The sequence below is a fragment of the Macadamia integrifolia genome, chromosome 12, assembly GCF_013358625.1.
Source record: "Macadamia integrifolia cultivar HAES 741 chromosome 12, SCU_Mint_v3, whole genome shotgun sequence".
Lineage (NCBI taxonomy): Eukaryota > Viridiplantae > Streptophyta > Magnoliopsida > Proteales > Proteaceae > Macadamia > Macadamia integrifolia.
In genome coordinates, this window is record NC_056568.1 from 30987902 (window position 1) to 31014677 (window position 26776).

At 42.3% G+C, this 26776-nt stretch overlaps 3 protein-coding genes across 3 annotated transcripts; 2 read left to right on the top strand and 1 right to left on the bottom strand.

Annotated features, from left to right (window-relative positions):
* The first annotated feature begins 3466 nt into the window (after positions 1-3466).
* Positions 3467-4965, top strand: LOC122057007. Its single transcript, XM_042618987.1, has 2 exons — positions 3467-4089; positions 4141-4965. The coding sequence occupies exons 1-2, from the start codon at positions 3476-3478 to the stop codon at positions 4433-4435; spliced, it is 909 nt and encodes a 302-aa protein (XP_042474921.1). The 5' UTR covers positions 3467-3475; the 3' UTR covers positions 4436-4965.
* Positions 4480-7818, top strand: LOC122056934. Its single transcript, XM_042618900.1, has 4 exons — positions 4480-4794; positions 5014-6276; positions 6328-6584; positions 7038-7818. Exons 1-4 carry the CDS (start codon positions 4480-4482, stop codon positions 7816-7818), a joined length of 2616 nt encoding a protein of 871 aa, XP_042474834.1.
* Positions 7819-16587: 8769 nt separating this feature from the next.
* LOC122056935 lies at positions 16588-17049 on the bottom strand. Its single transcript, XM_042618901.1, has one exon. It carries the CDS (start codon positions 17047-17049, stop codon positions 16588-16590), a length of 462 nt encoding a protein of 153 aa, XP_042474835.1.
* Positions 17050-26776: the final 9727 nt, after the last annotated feature.

Consider the following 26776-nt stretch of genomic DNA (forward strand, 5'->3'; position numbering starts at 1 on the left):
ATAACGTTCTTGGTGGGTTGATCAAGCCCAACTGGCCTCCCTACCGTCTTGGCCATTGTCAATAAGACCTTTTCATGCCAAAATTCCAATGGTAAGTCTGGAAAAGGCACCCAAACTAGGACCTTATTGATCAATTCTTCATGGATGCTAAAGTCTGGACGCCATCTTTGAAACCAAATGAGTTAACCTCCAATCGTCATAGGGCTTCGCTTCCACATCAGGGCTATGTCATTTTCAGACTCAAATTGGAAAATCGTGAAACCCTTACCTATGGGTATCATCTTCACTCTGCCTTTCAGCTTCCAAGATTCATGGGCTTCTCTGCATACGTCATCTAGGGAAAGAAAGCGAAAATTGATTATATTGATCAGGGCAAATCGGTATTTGTTTAATCTATCCAAGTAAGCCTCCTGGGGGATGATCACCTTGGTCAAATTCCCTACATGAACTGGGTCAGGCAGTTCGTCCACCATCAGTGCATTTGATCCTACCGCATTTGCATAAGATTTGTGTGGTAATGGATCCGCTAGGGTAGTCCCTTTTTCAAAAGCTTCAGAATCAGAACCGACAATAGAGGCAAAGGTTTTTTTCGCAGCAAGAGTAGGATCCTTTCCCCCATCCAAAACTGCCTACTCCATGGGAGGTTGAGCCTTCCTAAAATTAGTTAACTGGAGTTAACTTCCCCTATCCGGTGGGAGGCCACCTCTTGGATAGTTCCTTGAGTGTGTGAGAGAGGGCTCTCTGACATTATGCCAAACAGGATGATGTGTTTGAAATGTCATGTGATTACCTGCATTTAAACTCTACATATTTCACGGTCGTTTCTTATGGTTGTTTGTCATCACCAAAAAGGGGGAGATTGTTGGGAATATGACCAAACTCCTTTAAATGTTTTGGTAATAACAAGCAAACCATAGCTTTAACTATGTGTGCTAAGTGATGGTTAGTACAAGAAGACCGCTCAAGCTATGCATGGTTGAAGAATCAAGTCATGACATGAAGATCAAGAATGGAAGCTTTACAACAAAATGAAAGGCAAAAGAGGAATCATCAAGCGATGATGAAGACTTCAAGACCCAAGTCAAGATGAAGGCCCTAGGATAGTCCAGTACTCGTTGTATAGTGTACTCTTTATATGTATATGTGCACGCACTTCATGCATCGCATACCATCATACTAGAATGACTATAGGACATTTCTTAACCTACCTGGAAGCCCATAGGTGGTGTAGAACATAATTAGAAATACATGTTCTATGTGATTTTCTATAACCTGACTCAAGGGTATTTTGGAAATTCCTAGAGTGGATATCAGGAATTGAATCCTTTATAGAAGTTGTAGGAAATCGAGTCATGATTATAAAACAACTTGAATCGGGTTAATCCAATATTAGACTAAAGAGCTATGGCTGAAATACTAACAACTGGTTAGTATGACACTTGTCTGTCAAAAATAGGACAGAACGTAGGCGGTTGACCGGCTGGAAGCCCCGGTTAACTGGACCTATCCGAGGCCATAGCCAATAGACCGGATGAAAGTCCCGGTTGATTGGCACCTACCTGGACCATTTCCCGGTCGATTGGCACCTACCTGGACCATTTCCCGGTCGATTGGCACCTACCTAGACCATTTGTAACAGCTAGTTTTCTATCTCCAATGGCTCTTTTTGGTCAACCGGCTGGCGGTCACCTATGAATGGCGGTCGACTGTTAGATCCAAAATATGATCGTTAGAGTCCGATTTACTGCTTGAAAAGCTCTCTTAATCTCTCCTATAAATACCTAAGATGCTCATAACTAATTACCAATTAAGTTGAGCATTAAGAGCTTTATTGTGAGCATACAAAAGTTAGAAAGTCACTCTATCCTACTTGAGCAGTCTGATCTTCCACACTTCATAGAAAAGCTCAAGTCTCAATCAAGTTTTCTACATTCTACAATGCAAGTCAAAGTTATAGAGAAGACTTTACACAAAGGTGCATCATTTCATTTTCATTATCATTTGCACCACACCAAAGGTATTCCTCTTATTCCACTTTTCTATATTTTCTGTTTTATAATTCTAGACTGTACTTAGGATTGTAAGGGTTCTCTTATCCTAAAAAGAATAAGGCGCCTCTTTGCTTGCAAAGAAGATTGTAAAGGCGCATCTCTTCCTGCAAAGGGGATTTGTAAGGATACTCTTATCCATAAAAAGATTGTAAATATTTTCTTCCCTACCTATTGTTCTAAAAGGGAGAACTATTGAAATACCTTACACCAGGACTCTTATAGGCAGTGGACTAGACTTGGATTGAGTCGAACCACTATAAATCTCGTTGTTGTGTGATTGTGACTTTTATTCCCCAGTTTTTGTTTCTCTTAATCGTACTTGGGATAATTATTTTGAAACTCTTAAATTTTCACCAGTATAACCTATTCACCCCCTTATAGGTTATTTCAAAAGGTCTAGAAACCTTCATTAGTAAAGAAAATTTAATAAAAGAACATATATATGTACAAAACATATATTGGCAATTCCTTAATTGAAGGAAAGCCTTCAGAAGATATTAAACATAAATATACAAGAGAGGATCAGTGCAGAGATGGTCGAGTTGGGTAATACACCATATATAGCTTATGCATGATGTAGCCAGTCCAAGATATATCATGTATATCTCATAACATATACTCCACCTCAAGTTGGAGCATGAAGATCCATAATGTCCAACTTGGATGACAGTGAAACTGATCTCAACTAAGTGGTTTGGTAAAAATATCTGTCAATTGTTCATTACTTGCAACATAACATGTCTTAAGATTCCTAGATTACATCCATTCACGAATGAGGTGATAGTTGAGTTCAATATGCTTGGTACACTCATAAAATACTAAACTAGAGATCATGTGAAGAGCGACTTGGTTATTGTTAAAAAAAAAAAAAAAAAATCATTGGTTGTGGATGAGAAACACCAAGGTCTGATAGAAATTCTTTTAACTCAATGAGTTCACATGTAGCAGAGGTCATAGATTCAATATTTAGCTTCTATAAGATCAGGAAAACAATTAATCGCTTCTTTAATTTCCAAGATATGGGAGTAGTACCTAATCGGTTCAGGTTTGCATTGATCGGGAGGACGAACTTTAGATACCTTTCAATGGATGACATTCAAAAGGAGGCGAAGGAGAATTGGAATCTAAAAGGCGGAGTGAAGATGGCTCCTATGGGGAAGGGGTTTTTTCTTTTACAATTTGAAAGGGAAGGAGACATGGCAGCCATGTGGAGACGAAGTCTTACAAGAGTCTGTGGGCAGATCATCAGATTCCAGCCTTGGAAGGCAGATTTTGATGTTCATGCCAAGAACGTCAAAACCAAGTTGGTTTGGATCAGATTTCCCGACCTGCCACTAGAATACTGGCACGAGAGGATTCTGCTAACAATGGCCAAGGCATCAGGGAGACCTGTGGCACTAGATAGACGAACTCGATCTGCGGCAATGGGCGCTTTTGCGAGAGTCCAGGTTGAGGTAGAGATTGGAGCTACCAGACTCGAAGAAATCCAAGTAGAACGAAGGCAACCAGGAACTAACGAAACATTCTGGTTCAAACAAAATATTATATATGAAGATGCCTTGATCAGATGTGGTTTCTGCAAAAAAATGGGACATTCTGTCCATGTATGTAGAGTGAGAATGGACGCAGAGACCAGGAAGGAGTCGCAGCGCAAAGAGATTATTCCAGGGGCGACCTATGTAGATGAAGAGGAAGGCGTCCAGAGCAATGGTCACCGGAATGAGAACAGTGGCCGCCGGAATGAGCAGAATCCGATGGCTGGTGCGTCTAACTTGGAAAGATTTTCCTTACTTTCGAAGGAACGATCTCCTTCCATGTTTGACTCGCACACTTTAAGGAACATGGATGGAAAATCAGTTATGCATAATTTGAATGGAGACATACAAATATGCCTTCCATTAGAAGAAGAAGGGAATATGGAAGGAAATAATCTAGCTGACACGAATTACTTGGATGATGGGGAGAATGACTTGGATGATGGGGCGGATTCTATGGATGGATCGGATAATGGGTTGGTTGGTGGAAATGGGTCTCTTATGGGTCAACGTTCCTATAGAAATGTTGTTTCATCTTGTGGAGCTGAGAACAGCACCCATAGGGCCATACAAGAGAAGGAATCTTCAAGCTCCATTTACCATGGTAGTGGTGATCGGATGATGACCCTGTCTAGGCATGGCGAGCAACATGAGACTGGTCAGTGCCAAGCACTGCAATGGTACAATAATGTCATCTCGTCATTCAACCCTCTTGAGATTAATGGTGGCACGGTGGTGGTTAATCATAAGGAGGTAGAGCAGATAGACAAAACTCTCTGCGAAAGGGAGGCTTTGGATCTGGTTCCTGGAAGACAGGGAAAGGGGAAACACCTGACCAATACAGAGTAGACTTTGCGAAAGTCTGGCCGTATTGCCTCATCAAAAAATAGTAAATGAAAGCCCTCTATTGGAATATTAGAGGGATAAAGAAGGCTGCCGCAAGGTTAGCTTTGAGGAATATTTTAAGGGACAAAAGACCTGATTTCCTTTGCATTGCCGAACCTATGATTCCCTCTGACGCCTTTCGTACGTTGTTCTTCAACAAGCTGGGTTTTGAACCTGATTTCATCCATAACGAGCGTCTACGCGGAGTCTCAAATCTATGGCTGATTTGGCGAAGAGGTGTAGCAAAGCCTGTTGTGCTATCGTCTTCTGAGCAGCAAATCTCTGTCTCTGTGCAATGGGCTCAGGAAATTTTCATCTTATCTGTAGTGCACGCCAAATGCCTAAGAGCTGCTAGAAGAGAATTGTGGACCGACTTGGTGGCAACCCATCCTGGGCTGACTACTCCTTGGATGATTTTTGGAGATTTCAATGCCACCCTTCTCTCTTCTGAAAAAAGGGGGCCTGGAATTTTCAACCTAGGGTCAGCGGGAGATTTTGGCTCAATGGTGGATACTTGTTCACTAATTCAAGTTCCTTCGCAGGGAAGGAAATTCACATGGACTAATAACAGGAGAAGGGGTCATGTCTCTGCAGTGCTCGATCGAAGCTTTTGCAATGAGGCCTGGATTTCTTATTTTCAAGAATGTCACCAATTTGTCTTGCAGAGAGTGGCGTCTGACCATACTCCCATTTTGGTGGTGTCTGAAGGCTCTGAAAGACCAAAAAACTATCCTTTTCGCTTCCAGAGGTTCTGGGCAGACCATGAGGGTTATCTAAATGCAGTTAAGTCCTCCTGGGTGAATGACATTCCTGGATCGCCAATGATGGTTATGGCTCAAAAATTAAAAAGATTGAAGGTCTTCCTGCGCTCCTGGGCAAAAGAAAATTTTCCAAATTTTAATTTGGAGATGATGGAGGCAAAAAAATGCATGGAGGAGATCCAGAATGAAATTGACAGAGATGGGATAAATGACTCAATTTATGCCAAAGAAGCTGATGCAAAGACCAGATATCTGAAGGCCCTGAAAAATTATGAGAAATTATGGGCTGAAAAATCTCGTTCTAGATGGAAGAATCAAGGAGATAGATGCTCAAAATTATTTCACATCTCAGTAAAGATTCGGCGAATGAAGAACTCCATTAAATCTCTGAAGATGGTTGATGGGACCCTGATCTCTGATAGAGAGCAGATCAAGGAATTTGTTGCGGGTTTTTATGAGCATTTTCACAAAGGTACTCGCCTTACCAATCACATGGATTTATTGCAATGCATTCCTAATGTTTTGGAAGAATGGGATAGAGGTCGATTAGATGGTATTCCCTCTGACTCTGAGATTAAGAATGCGGTGTGGGATCTTGATCCAGATAGTGCTCCTGGACCAGATGGATTTCCTGGAGCTTTTTATAAATCATGTTGGGACATCATATCTTCAGATTTGTGCAATGCTATCAGATGGTTTTTCAGAACCGGGTTCATGCCTTACGGCATTAATAATAATTTCCTGGTTTTGATTCCTAAAATTGAAGGAGCACTATCCCTTGACAAATTCAGGCCATTGTGCATGGGAAATTTTCTATGCAAAATAATATCAAAGATTCTGGCTATGCGATTATCATGTGTTCTTCCAAAAATTATCTCAGAGGAACAGGGGGCCTTCCAGAAAGGGAAGATCATTCATTCCAACATATCACTTGCCTCGGAGCTGGCAAACATGATGTTTGCATCCACAAGAGGTGGAGGTATGGGTTTAAAAATTGATATCCAGAAGGCGTTCGACACTATCTCTTGGAATTTTATTTTTCATGTTCTGAGGAGATTTGGATTTTCTGAAAAATGGATCTCTTGGATCCATCAGATCCTTGTTTCTGCCAGAATCTCAGTTCTGTTAAATGGTGGCCCTGTTGGATACTTTGGTGTGGAGAAGGGTCTGAGACAAGGAGATCCAATCTCGCCTATGCTGTTTATCATTGCTGAAGAGGTTCTTTGTAGAGGCTTATCTGAGCTCCTAGCCAATAACAGCATTAAAGCTCTATCGGGTCCTCGTGGGGCGATTATCCCTACACATATTCTTTTTGCTGATGATGTTTTTATCTTTTCTAATGCTTCCATCAGGTATGTTAAAAATCTCAATAATTTTCTCGCTAAATATCAAAGCTTCTCCGGCCAGAAAATAAACTTAGACAAAAGCAAGCTTTTCTTGGGATCTGTTCCTGCCTCTAGGAAGCAAGCCATTGCATAAGAGCTTGGTATCTCCATTTGTAACTTCCCCACCCGCTATTTGGGGGTCGAGATCTTTAAGGGAAGGCTGAAAAAGGAGTCGCTAATACCCATTCTGGATAAAGTCAAAGGGCGTCTAGCAGGATGGAAAGGGAAGATTTTGTCCATGGCTGGACGAGTGGAATTGGTCCGCTCAGTGATCTTGGGAATGATGAACCATAGTTCAGCTGTATATTGGTGGCCTTCATCCCTTATTGCAATAATGGAGAGGTGGATGAGAAATTTTATCTGGACAGGTGAGATTGATACTGCAAAAAAAATATCAGTCAGATGGGATCTTTGTTGCAGGCCTAAGGATGAAGGTGGTTTGGGACTGAGAAGGCTCAGAGACATAAACAAAGCCATGCTTTGTAATATGGTCTGGAGGGTCAAGCATGAGAATTCCTTAGCATGCAAATTCTTAAGGGCAAGATTTTTGAGGGGTGATGGTTCCTTCAAAAAGTCCTATAAGCCTTCATCGATTTGGCCAGGCTTTAGGAAGATGTGGGACTTCATGACCACCAAAGAAGCCTGGATGATTGGAAATGGGGACAGCATAAATTTCTGGTCAGATAAATGGTTGGGCGGCAAATCCATCCTAGAGCTAGTTGGCCTGGAGGGAGAGTCGAGTCTTCTCTGCAAGGGAAAGGTCAGTGACTTCATTGAAAATTTTAAATGGAAATTGCCAAATGTTATCTCACCTTTGCTGCATGATATTTTTGAGAAAATTCGAACCATTAAAATTCCATCTTATCCCTGTGAAGATATGTGCCTGTGGAGTCTATCATCTGATGGGATTTTCAATTCTAATTCTGCCTGGGAAGATATTAGGATTCGTAACCCGAAAGTGCCATGGTTCTCTTTGATTTGGGGTAAAAAGATGCAACCCAGGGTGTCTATCTTTGGTTGGAGAATGGTGCACGACAAGCTCCCTACAGATGATGCTATTCAAAAGAGGGGCATAGTCCTTGTCTCTAAATGCAGCTTATGTGGAATGGAGGCTGAGACATCGTCTCATATTTTCCTTCAATGCTCCTACTCCGAAGAAATATGGCTCTTTTTTTGTGGATGCTTCAATGTGCAATGGTAGCCTGCTGGAACCATGGCTGATTTCCTCACATGGTGGAGAAGAAAACAGAAATCAGTTTGCTGCAAAGAGGCATGGATCATGGGGTTAGTAACAGTGGCTGATCACATTTGGCGCGAAAGAAATATGAGAAGGCATGATGGCAAGGAACGACCGGCAAGATACCTGAAGCAGATGATTCTAGAGGATATTCAGTTTGCTAAGCCAAGCACTAAAGGTGAAGTCAAGACAATGTCTGATCTCATTTGCTGCAGGAAGCTTGGTATTCCGATTCAGCGATCTCCACCAAAATCAATCTTAGAGGTTTTCTGGTGCAGACCCGAGGCAAATTGGATTAAATTGAATTTTGATGGAAGCTCAAGGGGGAACCCAGGTCGTGCAGGTGCAGGAGGAATTTTTCGTGATCACAGGGGAGGCGTTCTTGGCTCCTACAAAATTTTTATGGGTGTCTCGGGAGTCTTCGAAGCTGAAATCGAAGGCCTAATGGTGGGGCTGATGCGTGCTAGGGAGATGGGCATTCCATGTCTGTGGGTAGAGACGGATTCTAGTGTTGTTGCATCTATCCAGAAAAATAAAATTCCATGGTTTGCTTTGCAGAGATGGATATTCCTCCAGCCATATTTGGAGAGTATCACATGGAAAATAACTCACAACTTCAGAGAAGCGAACTCAATTGCCGACTACCTGGCTAGAGATGCGGCGAAGACAGGGATATCAGCCATAAATGTTGACTTTCCTGCCAACATTAAGGATTTCATCAGAAGAGATGCTGATGGCAGACCAAACTATAGATTTGATTAGTGGGATTCTCTTTCCTCTGCTGATGGCAATGCCGAAGGTGGGGGTCAGGGAATCGATTTCATTTTTGATTCACTCTATTTTCTCAGTTTGATGTAGCTCTGTAATTTCTTCCTTTTTCTTCCATTTTAATATAATGATTTTCTAGCGAAAAAAAAAAACAGAAAGAAAAGTCTTTATTTTGTATGAGATTGGGAGATATGTGACTCCATATATGTTCTTCCTCAGTGACAATGCTTGAGAATACTTACTTAGTTTTCAATAGATCAAAGTCCTTGATTTTCCCATTAATTGCTGTTTCATAGCGATTGTTAATTAGACCACCCTTATTTCCATCCATGTAGTCATGGATGATCATTCGTCAATGGCAGTCATTGAAAAATTCATTTATTTACGTAACAAAAGGTTGTTTAATTCTTCTTTGTCTGCAGTTGTTGAGAAGTTATTTTCTTTTATTTGCTGATGGGAGACCGAAAGCGAGGAGTTTTTGTGAGCTAGATTGCTAGTTATCTCATAGGAGAAATATTAGTCGCAGCCACAAGGGTATATTGCCTACAGCTCTATTTAATTGCAAAAGAAATTGAAGGAAAGGGAAGTGAAAGTTTCAAACTTTTTTTTTTTCGCTAAAAGGTAATAGTATTAAACATTTGTAAAAAACAAACAAGAGACAACAAAACAGGAACCACATACCCAATTTTCAAACCCCCACCTTCGGCATTGCCATCAGCAGTGGGAGGGGAATTGCCTTAAAGAAACCTACAGTAGGGTCTTCCATCAGCATCTCTGCTAAGCAAATCCACAATATGAGCTGGAAATGCTACATTTGAACATGATAGCCCAGTCTTTGTTGCATCTCTAGCTAGAAAGTCAGCAATTGTATTTGCCTCTCTAAAGTGTGGGTAATTTTCTAGGTAATCCTATTCAGATATGGTTTCAGAAAAGACCATCTCTGCGCAGCGAACCAAAGAACCTTATTTTGAAGCACAAGCATTACCACTGCACTAGAGTTAGATTCCACCCATAGGTTGTTTATGTCCATATCTCTAGCATGCACCAGGCCTTCAATTAACCCTTCCATCTCAGCTTCAAAAACACCAGTGACACCCACAAAAATTTTGTAGGATCCCATCACTTTTCCCATATGATCCCAAAAAATTCCTCCCGCTCCTGCTTGACCTAGATTACCCATAGAGCTTCCATCAAAATTCAGCTTGACCCAATTTACATGGGGCTTACACCAGAAAACCTCTAAGATCGGTCTAGAGGGAGTGGCTTGTATACTCAAACCCAAATTCCTACAACACATCATATCTGCCACAGTTCTAACTTTACCTTCGGTATTAGGCCTGTTGTACCTTATCTCATCAATAATCATTTGACCAACATACTTGGGATATCTCAGTCTATCATCATGACGCCTCCTATTCTTCTCACTCCATATATTATTAGCAGCAATAACCAGCCCCATCGCCCAAGCTTCTTTGTAGCAGAATTGATTATGCATCATTTTCCACCATTGAAAAAACGTGGTCAAGGATCCCTGAAACATCCATCTAACATTGAAACATGCACAAAAAAATCTCCATATCTCTATAGAGAATGGGCATTGAAGAAAGATATGGTCGATAGTTTCAGCTTCCACACCACATAAATTGCACTTTCAGACAAGAGAAATTCCCCTCTTCTGCACTGTATCATCCATGGGTAGCTTCCCATAGACCATCCACCATCCAAAAATAGACATCCTAGGCTGCAGCTTTTTGCACCAGGCGATAGAGGCCCGAGGGACCTTAGGATTGCGAATCCTAATATCCTCCCCTACCGATTTTTAGGTAAAAGCTCCATCCAGAGAACCCCTCCATGAACATACATCCTCACAATCATACTGAGGAAGTTTAATATTTTAGCCATGTCAAAAATATCATTTAGTAAAGAAGATTGAACCTAAGGCATTCTCCACTGATAATTATGAATAAACTAGCAACGTTTCCAACATTTGGATGATCAGCCATGTCCTCAACCTCCGCAATCTCATGGACAGAGTTCCCACCAATCCATCTATCAGACTAGATTTCTCCCATTTCCAATCATTCATCTTTCATTAGACGAGATGAATCTCCACGTCTTCTTGATACCAGGCCATGTCGAAGATGACCTATATCCTCTTCTTAAAGAACTGTCCCCCTTCAAAAATCTCGTTCTCAAGAATCTACAAGCCAAAGATTCGTCATGTTTAATTCTCCATGCCATATTACCCAGCATTGCCTTGTTCATGTCTCTTAGTCTTCTCAGCCCTAAACCATCTTCCTTCTTTGGTCTACAACACATGTCCCAATTAACAACAATTTTCTTAGCAATGTTAGCCTCTCTAGTCCATATGAAATTTCTCATCCATCGCTTCATAATTGCAATCAAATTCGATGGCCACCAATAGGCTGCAAAACTATTGTTAGGCATCCCAAAAATGATAGAGCGCACAAAGGAGGAAGGTGAGATTGGGTCTCTTGCCGTAGCCCCCTTTCAACGCCAAAATAGCCCACTGATCCACGATTTAGAAGGATCGATAATAGCAATTTGGAGAAGTTGATGAATTCGAGCAATCCATCTCTCTGAGAAACCAAAATTCCTCCATACATGAAATAGGAAATTCCATGAAATAGTGTCATATGCTTTTTTGATATCAATTTTCAACCCCATTCCTTCTCCTCTCATTGATTTGAGCATCATGTTGGCCAGTTCCGATGCCAAGGATATTTGTGTGTGTAATCTTTCCCTTTTGGAAAGCCCCCTGCTCTTCCGAAATAATACTGGGCAGTACTTTCGATAAGACTATCGCCATAAATTTTGAAATAATCTTACATAAAAAATTTCTCATACACAATGGTCTGAATTTATCCAACGAGGACACCCCCCCTCCACTTTCGGGATCAAAACAAAAAAATTGTTGTTTATCCCATAAGGCATAAAATTAGAAGAGAAAAAAATATTGGATTGCATTACACACATCCTGAGCAATTATATCCCAACATACCTTGTAAAATGTTCCAAGGAATCCATCCGAACCTGAAGCACTCTCAGGGTCAAGGTCCCACACCGCACCTTTAATTTCTACCTCCGAGGGCACATTATCCAAGTTGGTCCTGTCAGCCTCCTCCAAAACTGTGAGAATGCAGTTTAGAATCTCCATGTGGTCCTGCAGGGGCACAACCTTGTGGAAATTTTCATAGAAACCAACCACATGCTCTTTTATCTGAGCTTTATCTGAAACCAACACCCCTTCCTGATTTTGAATAACTCGAATGGTATATCTCATCCTCCTCATCTTTGTAGAGATATGAAAAAATTTTGAGCATCTGTCGCGCTACAGCCTCCATCTAATTCAGGATTTTTCAGCCCACAGCTTTTCATAATTTTCTAAAGCCTTCAGGTATCTTGTTTTTGCATCCTCTTCTAAGGAAAAAAGAGAGTCAGATACAACCTGAATCTCAATTTCCCGTTGCACTTCCTCCATACCCTTCTTAGCCTCCTCCAGCTCCAAGTTAAAGTTTGGAAAACTGGCTTTAGCCCAGGGCTCCAACACCCCTTTCAGCCTTTTTAATTTTTGAGCCACTACCACCATAGGACATCCTCTGACTTCCTCATCCCAAGACATTTTCACAGTACTAAAGAAAGACTCGTGCTCTGCCCAAAACCTTTGGAATCTGAAAGGGCAATTCCGCGGCCTCTCAGATGCCTCAGAAGCCACCAAAATGGGGGAATGGTCCGATGCCACCCTTTGCAGCACCGCTTGATGGCAATCCTAAAACATGGAAATCCACACATCATTGCAGAAATTGTGGTCCAAAAAAACAGAAACATTTCCCCTCCTTCTATTATTGGACCAAGTAAATTTTCTTCCTTGGGAAGGAATTTGCATCAGAGAGCAAGCGTCCACCATCGCACCAAAGTTCACCGCCGACCCCAAATTAAACCTCCTAGGGCCCTGCTTTTTGTGGGATAGAAGGGTTGTGTTGAAATCACCAACCACCATCCATGGAACGCTTGGCCCAAGATAAACCACCACCAACTCTGACCATAGAGACCACCAAGCAGCATGAAGGCACTTTGCATCAACCACTGTCAATACAAAATCATTCTATGACCATTGAAAAGACATGGTAATTTGTTGCTCAGACAAAGCCATAACCAGCAGCTTCCTGACACCCCTGTGCCACAACACCCAGAGGTTGGGACATCTATCATCTCTGTCATTATGAATAAATTCCAAATCGAAACCATGCTTACTAAAGAATAATTTTGGAAACGCCTCAACCTCCACCATAGACTCGGCTATACACAATATATCAGGCTTCTTTTCCCTTAGAATAATACACAAAGTCAGCCTCGCAGCTGACTTTCTCATCCCTTTAATATTCCAAAAGAGGGCTATCATCAATTATTTTTTAGGCTCAACATCAGTATCTTCATCTCAGGCTCAACATCAGTATCTTCATATGACCTTCCATCTCAGGCTCAACATCAGTATCTTCATATGACCCAGCCACTTACCCACATGTAGACCCATCATCCAACCCACCAAGAGACCCACTCTCGCCTTCCTTAATCTCCATCGAATTTTTGGAATTATTCCTAACCAAGTTGGGAATATTCCCTTCCATAACCGAATTCCTCAAAATAGGTAGGTCAATATGGATTTGTCCATTACCTTCTTCACACTCCATGGGGCGCTCAGTCTCCTCTCTAATTGGCTGGCCAGATGTGGAAAGATTTTGAAATCTCGTATGGGCAGAAGAGCCACCCGAGTTGGCAATATTCCTTACTAGGGCTGCATTTGACCTCCGATCATCACCGCCGTCCTTGTCAGAATCTGCCCCTGGTAAGCTCGCTCGCCGCTGCTGTTGTTCCCTAACCTCCATTCCATTCTTCTCCCTACACTCATGGATCATGTGCCCAACCCTCTTACAGAACCCACACCTACTCAAGCCATCCTCGTACACAATTGCCTACTTAAACCAAAAAAATTCAACTATACCTGGCTGCTCCCTTTCCACATGAATTTCGTCTAGTCGCTTCGCTCCTAGCTCCACCTCAACTTGGACCCTCGCAAAAATTCTCATCCCAACAGACCTAATGCGTCTGTCCAGTGCTACCAGCCTACCTATTGCTTTTTCCATGGATAACAGTATTTTCTCATGCCAATACTCATGTGGGAGGTCCGGGAACCTGATCCACACAAGCTTGGTTGAGATGTTCTTTGCATTAACGTAGAAATCAGGCTTCCAGGTTGGAATCTAATCACCTGGCCTCCTAGTCAAACTTTGTCTCCACATCGCCACCATATCGCATTCCTGATCAAATTGAAAGAGGATATACACCTTCCCCATAGGTGTCATCTTAACTCTTCCTTTGAGATTCCATGATATGCCGGCCTCCTTACAAATATCATCCAGGGAAATATATATCAATGGCCGCCTGCTTCTCTTCCTCAAACTTCTTTGAACAGCATTCCCTCACACTGTGACCCAACCTTTTGCAAAAACCACAGTGACCAAAGCCATCCTCATAAACCACCTTTTTCCTAAAACCAAATATTTTTGTAGTACCAGGTTCCAGCCGCTCCAATTGTATTTCTTCAATTCTAGAGGCATTTTCAGAAGCGTCCATTTCCACAAGAACCCTCGCAAAGTGCCCCATCAGACCTAACTTGGTTTGACGATCTAAAGCAATGGGTCTACCAACTGCTTTCGCAATGGAGAGGAGGACATTTTCATGCCAGTATTCCAATGGGAGGTTTGGAAAACGAATCCAAACCAGACCTGCTTCTCATGTAAATTAAATTCCAGCTTCTAGTATTGGAAACGGATCAATTGTTCTCCTATCTTTATGGGGGATCTTCGCCAAACAGCAGCCTTATCCCCTTCACAGTGGAACTGAAAAATGACAAAACCTTTACCTAGTGGATGCATGATCACTCCTTTGGTCAGGCTCCACTTTTCCGCGGCCTCGAGGTGCAGCGCATCTAGTGAGATCAGCTTGAAGTTGACTCTTCCTATAAGAGCAAATTTGTAGGCTTGCCTCTTTGATTCATAGTCGCTTTGCGGAATCATAATCCGTCTGATATTTCCAGCTTGAATAGGTTCTGGGAGAGAGTCCATCGTCGGCCCGGAAGCATTTCCTACAGCTTTAGCATATGAACGCTTAGGACCAGATCCCCGTTCTCCATTAGCAGTTGAATCATGCAACACAGGTCCTCAATCTGGGTTCTCACCAGCCCCTCCATCATTCTCAATCTCATCACCAACATCTCTTCCATCGACTTCACCACTTCCACCTACCATCTCTCTTACCCACTCCCAACCCTATTGTATAGAAAGTATGAAAATCTTTATCCACTCCCAACTTACCTTATTCCAGTTTTTTCCCCGAAAAACTCCCTCCAAGGCCTTGATTGCACACAGACTGTGGAGGGAATGTGACAACCTTGTCCGCTTGCATTCTCTCATGTCCAAATGGATTTGGCTCCTCTCTATAGAGGTCATCGCCCAGGAAGTGTCTATAGTTGCCTAGACGTGCGACATATGGTTGCATGTACACTTACCAAGACCAATATAAGGGTGTCAAATCGGAATTGAAACCAAATATGGAATATCGTTACAATCCGAATCTAGGGAATAGAACCGAGCTGGGACTTGGTTACTTTCCAGTTCCAACATAAGAACCAATGATTACAGCAATCGAAACCAAGCCAAATTTGGGTATTTACACATTATAATAAATTTTTTTTGTTAGAAGATCAGATTGTATTAACGGAATATAAAAATAAAAATATATTACAAGAGCAAGCTAAGAGGCTCCACCTTCGGCAATGCCATCAGTAGAGGCTCAGAGCCGCTATCTCAAAGTGTTCAGAAATCTAAATCTAGAGTGACCATCAATGTCTAATTGCAACTCTCTAGCCGCATGAGAGGGGAGCTGCACATCATCGTTGTTGATCCCTACCTTTGCCGCATCCTTGGCCAAAAAGTCAGCCACAGGGTTTGCTTCTCTGAAGCAGTGAGATATCTTCCATTCAATGGAGTTAAGGAACTTTGAATGTGTAGACCATTCCTGAAGGATAAACCAGGGAATTTTTCTATGCTGAAAATTGAAGACCGCAACCGAAGAGTCTGACTCAATCTATAGACGATTGATGTTCATTTCCTGAGCCAACCACATACCTTTGATGATACTCCAAATCTCTGCTAAGAAATTGGTTGAAATTCCCAAGTAAAAATTGTAGCAGTGAATTTTCCTGCCATCATGATCTCTAAAAATTCTGCCTCCACCAGCTCTGCCTGGATTGCCAAGCGAGCATCCATCCACGTTTAGCTTTATCCAGGAAGGGAAAGGCTTGCACCAGTGCACCTCCAATATAGATTGCTCTTTGTGAGGGGAAGTGGAGAGGTTGAACTTTTTGCAAATTATCAAATCAAATGCATTTCTAGGAGAGACTTTCATATGGGAGCATATTAATCCAATTTCCCCTCGGATGGCACAAATAATCCTGACATGACTGTGATCATTCCTCTCCAATCTTCTCTCGTTTCTTTTTTACCAGATAGCATCGATTACCGAGAAAAAACCGACCTCCCAAAGGTTTTACAAGCACCAACCTCAAGCTTTATTCTTCCACCAAGCAATAAGAGCATCTGGGGAGTTGCAACTTGGCCAAGAAAAATTAAAAAAATTCAGAACACCTTTCCAAACTCCAATAGAGAAATCACACTCAATGAAGAGATGGGCAAAGGATTCAGAAAATGCACCACACAGCTCACATCTGGAAGAGAGAGGGATGCCTTTATCTTGAATCATGTCGTCAGTAGGGAATTTGCCGTAGACCCATCGCCATCCCAACAGGGAGACTCTCGAGGGATGGAATTTACTCCAAATGAGCCCCGCCCAGGGAGCTGTAGGAGACCGGGATCTGACATCCTCCTAGGAAAACTTCATAGAGAACACCCCCATCGTATCAAGACCCCATAGGCAGCGATCATTTGAATTTGAGGAGGGCAGCTTAATCTCTTTAATAATTGTAAAAGCATTCTTCAGCGTAGTAGAATCAACATGAGGAAGAAACCACTGGTCGTTCTCTATGAAATCAGCTACAGAGTGGTTGAGAGGCGAGAAAACCTCATCTGGCAGCTCAGCAAGCTCTCTAATAGGATTTTTGCCCCACCAGATATCATGCCAAAAATCAATTCTATGCCCATTGCCAATAAACCATTTTTCATTATCTATCACAAAAGACCATAGTCTCTTCACTCCCGGCCAAATAGAGGATTTTTTATAGCCACTTTTAAATGCTCCAAAACTAGAAATAAATCTAGCTCTGATCAAAGAACTCAGCTGCGAATCATCATTTTTAATTTTCCAAGCGAGCTTTTCAATCAAGGCCATGTTCACATCCCTAAGTCTTCTCAGACCAAGGCTGCCTTCCTTCTTTGGTTTGCATACCTAATCCCATCTGACAGTGATAGCTTTGGAGGTGTGTATCTCCCCTTTCTAGATGAAGTTTCGCATCCATTGTTCTAGCCATTTAATCATGAGGGAAGGCCACCAATAGATAGAGAAGCTATGCAGGGGCATTCCAGAGATAACTGATTTTACTAATTCAACCCAACCAGCCATTGAAAGATGCTTACCCTTCCAACCTTCAAGCTTGCTTTTATTTCTATCCATCACCGGGAGAAGAGGATCGCACTTAACTCTGCCATGAAAGATTTCCACTCCCAAATATTTGGTTGGAAAATTGCATGTAGGAATATTTAATTCCTCTACTAGCCATTGCTTCTTGATTGGAGGAATTCGACCTAAGAAAAGTTTGCTCTTTTCAAGATTAAAAAATTACCCAAAACAATTTTGGTAACAATCCAGAAATATCTTCAAGTTTCTAATGTATTTCTGGATGCATTTGAGAAAATGAATACATCGTCTACAAATAAGAGATGAGTCGGAATGTCTACATCCTAAGGACCAGCAATGGGCTTAATAAAGCCTTTGGCAGCTAACTCCTTAAGACCACGACACAGTACCTCTTCAGCTATAATAAAGAGAATGGGGTAGATAGGATCTCCCTGCCGCAGGCCTCTACTGACTTCAAAGAAACCAACAAGCCCCCCATTTAGAAGCACTGAAATAAGAGAAGATTCTAATAGGGTGTGGATCCAGCCAATAATAACGTCAGAGAATCCAAACTTGTGCAGAACTTGAAATAAAAAATCCCAGGATAGGGTATCAAAGGCCTTTGAAATATCAACCTTTAAACCAAGGCCCCCTCCTCTAGCAAAATTACTTGTGAGGTTAGCTAGCTCAGAAGCTAAACCAATATTGGTCTGAATAAATTTGCCTTTTTGGAAAGCTCCTTGCTCAGGGGAAATAAGCCTAGGGAGAAAAGTAGAGATACGGGAGGCCATAATTTTTGACAAAACCTTGCAGAAAAAATTCCCCATGTAGAGAGGGAAATATTTCCCAAGGTTTCTGGCTCCATCTACCTTAGGAATTAAAAGCAAAAAATTGTTATTAATTCCATTGGGAGGAATACCTGAAGAGAAGAAGCCCCTCACAGCTCTGCAAACATCGAAGCCTATGATCTCCCAGCAGGTCCTGAAGAATATTCCTGAAAAACCATCTGGACCTGGGGAGCTATCAGGGTCAAGATCCCAAACTGCTCTCTTAATTTCATCTTCCAGAGAAATAGGATCCAAAACCAGGCGATCAGAGTCCTGAAGAATTCTGGGGATGCAATTAAATAAATCTGGATGGCTGGCTAGGTCCACACGCCTATGAAAGGCTTCATAAAACTGAACAATATGGTTACCCAGATGATCCTGATCAGAGATAGTCTCACCATCTTCCTGAACAATGCTAGAGATGTAGTTCTTAGCCCTCTTCACTTTGGCCATTACATGAAAATATCTCAAGCATTTATCGCCATCTCGAAGCCATCTTATTCTGGATTTTTTTCGGCCTAGCTTCTCCTGGTATTTAGAGGCTTTTAAGAGTCTTGTTTTGGCATCGGCCTCATGATCAAACAACTGCTCAAAATCCCCCTCTTCCACAATTCTTTTCTGAATTTGATCGAGCTGAGACTAAGAGATGGCAACCTCATGATCTAAGTGAGGGAAGGTCTCTCGCGACCGCGATTTCATAGCAAATTTTAATCTTTTGAGCTTCTGGGCTAGAATATAAGTGTATGATCCAGTTACACTAGGCATCCAAGAGTTGCAAACCATTTTAATAAAACTAGGATGATCCATCCAGAAGTTATTGATACGAAAGGGGCGGTTCTAAGGCTTTGTAGTCATACCCGAACATACAAGCAAAGGTGCATGGTCAGAGGCCACTCGCTGGAGAACTTGCTGATCAAATATCTCCAACCAAACATCATTCACAAAAGCCCTATCCAAGACAGCCAATACATTCCCTCTTCTTCTGTTATTGGACTAGGTGAATTTTCTACAAATAGATGTAGCTTGAATCATTAAAGTAGCATCAACCATAGCTCCGAATTCAGTAGCCGCCCCTAAGCAGAATCTTCCCGGCCCCCTCCTTTCATGATCAGCTAGGACTACATTAAAGTCACCAATAATCATTCTTGGATTCCCCATCAAACCTGCCACAACTCCGTCCATAACGATCTGCACTCAGCTCTCAAGCATTTAGCATGAAACACCGAGAGCTCAAGAATTGACCCCTTCCAATCCAATAGCAGAGAAATCTGTTGATCAGACATAGAGGTAAACCATGGAGTAATTGTGCCCTGTCTCCAAATCACCCATAGATTTGGGTTCATATTAGGCCTATCGTTGGAAATAACATCGGCAGCAAATCCAAGACTGTTAAAAAACATCTTCAGAAACTTAGAAACTGGAAGCATGGGTTCAACCAAACAAATAAAGTCTGGGCGATGAACATGCACTAAATTTCTTAAGGCCACCTAAGCAGCAACCTTCTTCAACCCTCAAATGTTCCAAAACAGCACATGCATGATCACATGTGGGAATTTTGGTGATCAGTGCTAGACTGATCCTTCTTACTCCCTTATTCCCCTTTTTTTTCCCCACTTTGGTCCACCCATTCTGAGCTTCCTCTCTGTGCGCCACCACAACGTCAACTCTCCCAACACCTTCCATTGCAGAAATTGGAGGAATAAGGCCACGCCGATCAAGTTGGGTAGCACTTGGTTGGTTCACCCTGTGGATAGGGACAACAGGGTTAGCCTGCCTAAGGCTTCTACGAACACGACCCATGGCCTGGTCTGTCCCCTGCATTGAAGCTTCATGAGGGATGGCACCTTCATCTGGATCATAGTTAGATGTAGAGTGGGTCGCTCCATGATCTAGGTCCGAACCCACTTGATTGGAACCAACGCTAGAGCATAGGAGCACTTCTAACCGAGGTTGGTTTTGAAGATTTGAATTGGAGTTTGATATTGATTAAATCTCTCTATTATTGGCAGTTACATTCCCGACAGCTCCAAAAGGGGAAGGCCTCCTTGACAAAGAGTCGTACAAGATCTCTCAATGGACTGATTCTCAATCGAATTCAAATCCTTGATAGCGTCTCCTTCCAAATTAGGAATATTGTCGCAAGAACTCTCTCTTCCTTCCTGATTTGGCTCTCCACCACCATTTTTGGCTAAAAAATCACCACCATGAGTTGGCTGGTATCCTTCATGATCATGGTCATCCCTTGTAGTAGGAATAGGGGATTCGTTGGCGTAAACGGCTCCTGGGATACCTTCAACCTCTTACGGCGCGTCTCTCAGATCGTCGGCTTTTTTTTCTCTGCAATCTCCAATCACGTGACCAATTTTTTTGCAGTTTCTGCAATTACTCAATGAATCTTCATAAATAATGGGTTGTGTGAACCAGAAGAGATTGTTGGTGTATGATGTCTTGTATTCCGTCGCAGTTTAATCCAGGGAGTACTGGTGTAGCACCTAGACAGCCAAGACGGCGGTCCCGCTAGCCGATTAGCGGGCCGTGGGGGTTGCAAGGGGGTGTAGGGGGGCGCAGCCCCCCGCTCGAATTTTTTATTTGAGGGCAATTGTAGTTTAATCCGGATTATAGTGGCAGTTGTAGTTTAATTCGGATTAGGGTTTTTTTCTCGCTATATATTTGTAGCGAGGGTTTCTTTCTCTGTAATGCAAGCAATACTGAGAGGTGTGAGGACGAGCGCTGTAACCCTATTCTCCATTGATAGTGAAGCAGGATCTCATCTCACCGGGGACGTAGGCAACCTTGCCGAACCTCGTAAAATCCGTGTGCATTGTTTGTTTTGTTTTTCCATTATCTTCTGCATCGTTTTAGGGTTGCGTTTCTACAAATTGGTATCAGAGCTCTAGGTTTCCGTTTTCTAGGGTTTACTATCACGATGGCAGGGAAGGGATCGAATGTCAAGTATGACATCGAGAGGTTTAATGGGAAGAACAATTTCACCCTCTGGCGTCAAAGGATGAAGGATCTTCTGATACAGCAAGGTTTGGCGAAAACGTTGTTGGGGAAGTCGAAGAAACCTGAAAAAATTACTGACGAAGATTGGGAAGAGATGGAGGAAAAGGCGGTAAGTGCTATTCGATTAAATCTTTCTGATGATGCCCTACAATATGTTGTGGGTATCGATTCTGCACCGCAGTTATGGGCGAAACTTGAAAGCATCTACATGACGAAGTCCTTAACGAACAAGTTGTTCGTGAAGAAGCAATTGTACTCTCTACAGATGGAGGAAGGTACGGATCTATTAGAGCATCTTAACATGTTCAATCAGATCGTAAGTAAACTTGCAAACCTGGAGGTTAAGATCGAGGATGAAGACAAGGCGTTACTATTGTTGTCGTCGCTCCCAGAATCATATGATCATCTAGTAACGACTCTCTTGTACGGGAAGGAAACCCTTGAGATGGATGAAGTCGCAGCCGCCCTCATGTCCAATGATACAAGGAAGAAGGCCAGTAGTACGAAATCTCAAGGAGAAGGTTTTTTCGGAGGTGACAAGGAGCAGGAAAGAGGGAGATCAAATCAGAAGGGATCTGGGAAGAGTCGATCGAAATCAAAAGGGGCAAAGACAAAGGTCTCTTGTTACTATTGCAAGAAGGAAGGTCATATGAAGAGAGATTGCTTGAAGAGGAAGGCGGACTTAAAGAAGAAAGGTGTAGATAAGGCATCTGAGGAAGCTAGCGTGGCTGACAGTTCAGATGGAGATGATGGAGATGTACTCTCTATATCATCAGGTAAGAATCAACCTTCTGATTCTTGGATTTTAGATTCTGGATGTTCATATCACATGTGTCCGCATAAGGATTGGTTTGATACATATCAACCATATAATGGTGGGTCTGTCCTAATGGGGAATGATGCCGTATGCAAGACCATTGGGATAGGCACTATCAAAATCAAGATGTTTGATGGGATAGTAAGAACCTTAGCAGATGTGAGACATGTACCAGAATTAAGGAAAAACTTAATATCTTTGGGGGCACTTGACTCAAATGGCTGCAAGTACATAGCAGAAGGTGGAGTTCTCAAAGTTATTAAGGGTGTAATGGTTGTCATGAAGGGACAACTAGCAGGAAACCTATACAGACTCATAGGGAGCACAGTTATAGGTGGAGCATCTGTGACTACAGATGCAGTATTTGATACAGATGATACCTATCTGTGGCATATGCGGTTAGGGCATATGGGAGAAAGAGGATTGATGGAGCTTCATAAAAGGAAAATGTTGAAGGGAGTAAAAACTTGTAAACTGAACTTCTGCAAGTATTGTGTGTTCGGAAAACAGTGCAAGGTTAGCTTCAAAACTGCAAAACATAAGAGTAAAGGGGTGCTTGATTATGTACACAGCGATGTATGGGGTCCTTCAACAACAAAATCTAAAGGTGGGGCAGAATACTTCGTGACCTTTGTTGATGATTACTCAAGGAAAGTCTGGATCTACTTCATGAAGCATAAAAGTGAGGTGTTCACTAAATTTAAGGAATGGAAGGCTGAGGTAGAAAGGAAGACAGGAAAGAAAATTAAATACTTGAGAACAGACAATGGAGGAGAGTACACATACAAGCCGTTTCTAGAATTGTGCAAAGCTGAAGGGATTACACGTCACTTCACAGTTCCAAAGACACCACAGCAAAATGGTGTAGCTGAAAGGATGAACAGAACACTTCTAGAAAGAGCTCGAAGTATGAGGCTGAATGCAGGGTTGAGCAAGAGATTTTGGGCAGAAGCAGTGAACATGGCATGTTTCCTCATTAATAGGTCTCCATCAAAGGCGATTGATTGTAAAATTCCTGAAGAGGTATGGACAGGAAAACCAGTAGATTATTCTATTCTAAAAATATTTGGTTGTCCAGCCTATGCGCATGTTGAGAGTGAGCAGCGTTCCAAGTTAGACTCAAAGTCTAGGCAATGTATCTTTCTTGGTTTTAAGAAAGGTGTAAAGGGATTCAAGTTGTGGGATCCAAGTTCACAGAAAGTTGTGGTTAGCAGAGATGTTGTGTTTGATGAGTCTCATATAGTGAAGTCAAATCATAATTCACAAGCAGTTGATAAAAATAAAGAAGGTTCTAATGTGCAGGTGGAGTTAGGTGAATTAGAAACAACAAGAGAGAATGAGTCATCAAGTGACTTACCAGGACAACATGAAGCAGTAGAAGTTCCCTATACTGTGGCAAAGGGTAAAGGGAAGCGTACTCACAAAGCACCTATGAGATACGGGTTTGAGGATATAGTTGCCTATGCCCTCACTATAGGTACAGGTGATCCATCTTCCTACCATGATGCTTTAAGTGATGCACAGCATGATAAATAGATGACAGCTATGATGGAGGAAATGGAATCTCTACAGAAGAACAAGACTTGGGAGATTGTGGAAAAACCCAAGGGAAGAAAAATCATTGGGTGTAAATGGGTCTTTCGTAAGAAAGAGGCAGCATCTGAGAAGGAGCGTGAAAGGTATAAGGCCAGACTTGTAGCCAAAGGCTATGCACAGAAGGAGGGGATAGACTACAATGAAATATTCTCTCCAGTGGTGAAACACACTTCGATCAGGGTACTACTTGCTTTGGTGGCCATGTATGATTTAGAGCTTGAACAACTTGATGTGAAAACTGCATTTCTTCATGGTGACTTGGAGGAACAGATTTACATGGAGCAGCCTGAAGGTTTCAAGGTGCAGGGAAAGGAAGACCATGTTTGTCTGCTTAAGAGGTCGCTTTATGGCCTTAAGCAATCTCCTAGGCAGTGGTACAAGCGCTTTGATTCCCACATGATGAAGATTGGCTACACAAGAAGTGAGTATGATAGTTGTGTTTATTATAAAGTGTCAAGTGATAATTCCATTATTTTGTTGATGCTTTATGTTGATGACATGCTCATTGCTGCAAAGAACAAACATGATATAGTCTCTTTGAAGTCTTTGTTGAGTGCTGAATTTGAGATGAAGGATCTTGGTGCCGCTAAGAAGATCCTTGGCATGGAAATCCTTAGAGATAGAAATGCAGGTAAACTTTGGGTAACTCAGAAGAGGTATATTGAAAAGGTGCTAGAGCTTTTCAATATGGAAAAGGCCAAGCCGGTTAGCACTCCGTTAGCTGGCCACTTCAAGTTATCTGAAAGGGAATGCCCTACAACACATGAGGAGGTGGAGCAGATGTCTCAAGTCCCTTATGCTAGCGCAGTTGGGAGTCTCATGTATGCTATGGTTTGTAGCATGCCAGATTTGTCTCATGCAGTCAGTGTTGTTAGCAGATACATGAGTAATCCAGGGAAGGAGTATTGGAATGCAATTAAGTGGATCTTCAGATATTTGAGCAAGACTAAAGATATAGGTGTTATGTTCAGTGGCAAGGGAAGTTCTACAGAATTGGCAGGTTATGTTGATTCTGACTATGCTGGTGATTTAGACAAGAGGAGGTCTACTACAGGGTATGTGTTTACATTGGCTAGTGGACCTATATCATGGAGGGCGATGCTTCAGTCTACAATTGCATTGTCCACTACAGAGGCAGAGTACATGGCAGCAGTTGAGGCTGCCAAGGAAGGAGTCTGGTTGGCTGGACTGGTTCGTGAGTTGGGGTTGGAGCAAGGAGGTACAGTGTTACACTGTGACAGTCAGAGTGCCATACATCTTGCAAAGAATCAAGTGTTTCATGCAAGGACAAAGCATATTGATGTGAGATTTCACAAGATCAGGGAACTTGTGTCAGAAGGCAGTATTCACTTGAGAAAAATTCATACAGATCTCAATCCTGCAGATATGTTTACAAAGCCAGTTACTACAGAGAAGTTCGAGTCCTGTTTGGACTTGATTAATATTACTCATTGTTGAATATGAGGGACGCACCAAACAGGTGCGGGTTTGTGCCTCTAATGAGGTACAATGATGAAGACGTCTACAAGTTATCTTTTATAAGAGGCTTGACAGAATTCAAGCCAAGGTGGAGATTGTTGGTGTATGATGTCTTGTATTCCGTCGCAGTTTAATCCAGGGAGTAATGGTGCAGCACCTAGACAGCCAAGACGGTGGTCCCACTAGCCGGTTAGCGGGCCGTGGGGGTTGCAAGGGGGTGTAGGGGGGCGCAGCCCCCCGCTCGAATTTTTTATTTGAGGGCAATTGTAGTTTAATCCGGATTATAGTGGCAGTTGTAGTTTAATTCGGATTAGGGTTTTTTTCTCGCTATATATTTGTAGCGAGGGTTTCTTTCTTAGTAATGCAAGCAATACTGAGAGGTGTGAGGACGAGCGCTGTAACCCTATTCTCCATTGATAGTGAAGCAGGATCTCATCTCACCGGGGACGTAGGCAACCTTGCCGAACCTCATAAAATCCGTGTGCATTGTTTGTTTTGTTTTTCCATTATCTTCTGCATCGTTTTAGGGTTGCGTTTCTACAGAGATCAGTGGAACCAGGTTGATGGCATTCAACCTGGATCTCTTCTAGTCGTTCCCCTCCCATCTCCATCTCCATCTCTACTAGTACTCTAACATAATTTCCAAAGACCACATTCTTGGTGCGTTGATTGAGCACAATAGGGCGACCAGCAGCCTTTGCCATTATCAAGAGCACCTTTTTCGTGCTAGTATTGGAGTGGTAGATTAGGGAAGTGAACCTAGACCAATGATTTGTTAACATATTTTTCATTCATATTGAAGTCTGGATGCCATCTCTAGAAGCATAGGTATTGCTTTCCCACACGGACAGGGCTTCTTCTCCACATAGAAGCCATATCACCATCAGAATCAACCTGGAAAATTGTGAAGCCTTTGCCAATAGGCACCATCTTCACATTCCCCTTTAAGTTCCATGATTCCTTCGCTTGCCGTCGCACCTCATCTAATGATAAAAATCTGAAGTTTAATTTGCCAATCAAGGCAAAAAGTTATCTAGATAATCTGTCCTTGTATTCATCTGAGGTATAATGACTTTGGTGAATCTCCTTGCATTTATTGGCTCAGGTAGATCACTCACTTCAGGGAGCACTGAGCCAAACCGCCCTTGCATAAGTTTTCCATGGAGCAGGATGAACCGAAGGCTCTCCACCTTCGCGGACAGCAGCCACTGATTCCTCCACAAGAGGTTCATCCACCCGCACAGGGAAACCTCCACCTGGATCTTGGCCATCCCCCAAAACGCGAACCTCCTCGGCATCTCTATCTCCCTCTCTTGTCCCAACGCTCTTTTGTTTTTTGTAACAGGGTAATTTATTAAGAAGGGAAGAATATCCAAAAAGAAGAGTAAAAAAGAAAATTACAGCTGACGCCATTAGCCCAACTTGCTGTCTCCACCTTCGGCATTTCCATCAGCAGAGAAAGCAAGCGAGCATCCTAGCCAAATCTAAATCTGTGCATATTTGCACCATCATTCACAAGCTCTGCTACAATGCGATTAGGAAATTCCACTGAAGTCTTGGACAGGCCAGATTTAGAGGCCTTTTTAGCTAAAAAATCTGCAATGGGGTTTGCTTCCCGAAAGCAGTGAGTTATTTTCCAAGAAATGGATTCCAAATAATGAAGGAAAAAAAACCATTTTTGGAGAGCAAACCAGTGGATCTGCCTTCGTTGAATCGCAGACACCACAGACGCCGAGTCTGATTCTATCCACACATGTGTCGCATTATGAGTCTGTGC

Excerpts from the sequence above, each read along its gene's own strand:
- LOC122057007 (XM_042618987.1), top strand. The coding sequence starts at position 3,476 with ATGGGCGCTTTTGCGAGAGTCCAGGTTGAGGTAGAGATTGGAGCTACC. Across the intron at positions 4,090-4,140 it reads GGTGGAAATGGGTCTCTTAT|CACCCATAGGGCCATACAAG; the intron begins GGGTCAACGTTC and ends AGCTGAGAACAG.
- LOC122056934 (XM_042618900.1), top strand. The coding sequence starts at position 4,480 with ATGAAAGCCCTCTATTGGAATATTAGAGGGATAAAGAAGGCTGCCGCA. Across the intron at positions 4,795-5,013 it reads AGGAAATTTTCATCTTATCT|GGAAGGAAATTCACATGGAC; the intron begins GTAGTGCACGCC and ends GTTCCTTCGCAG. Across the intron at positions 6,277-6,327 it reads CTTGGAATTTTATTTTTCAT|ATCCTTGTTTCTGCCAGAAT; the intron begins GTTCTGAGGAGA and ends TGGATCCATCAG.
- LOC122056935 (XM_042618901.1), bottom strand. The coding sequence starts at position 17,049 with ATGGCCTTGATTGAAAAGCTCGCTTGGAAAATTAAAAATGATGATTCG.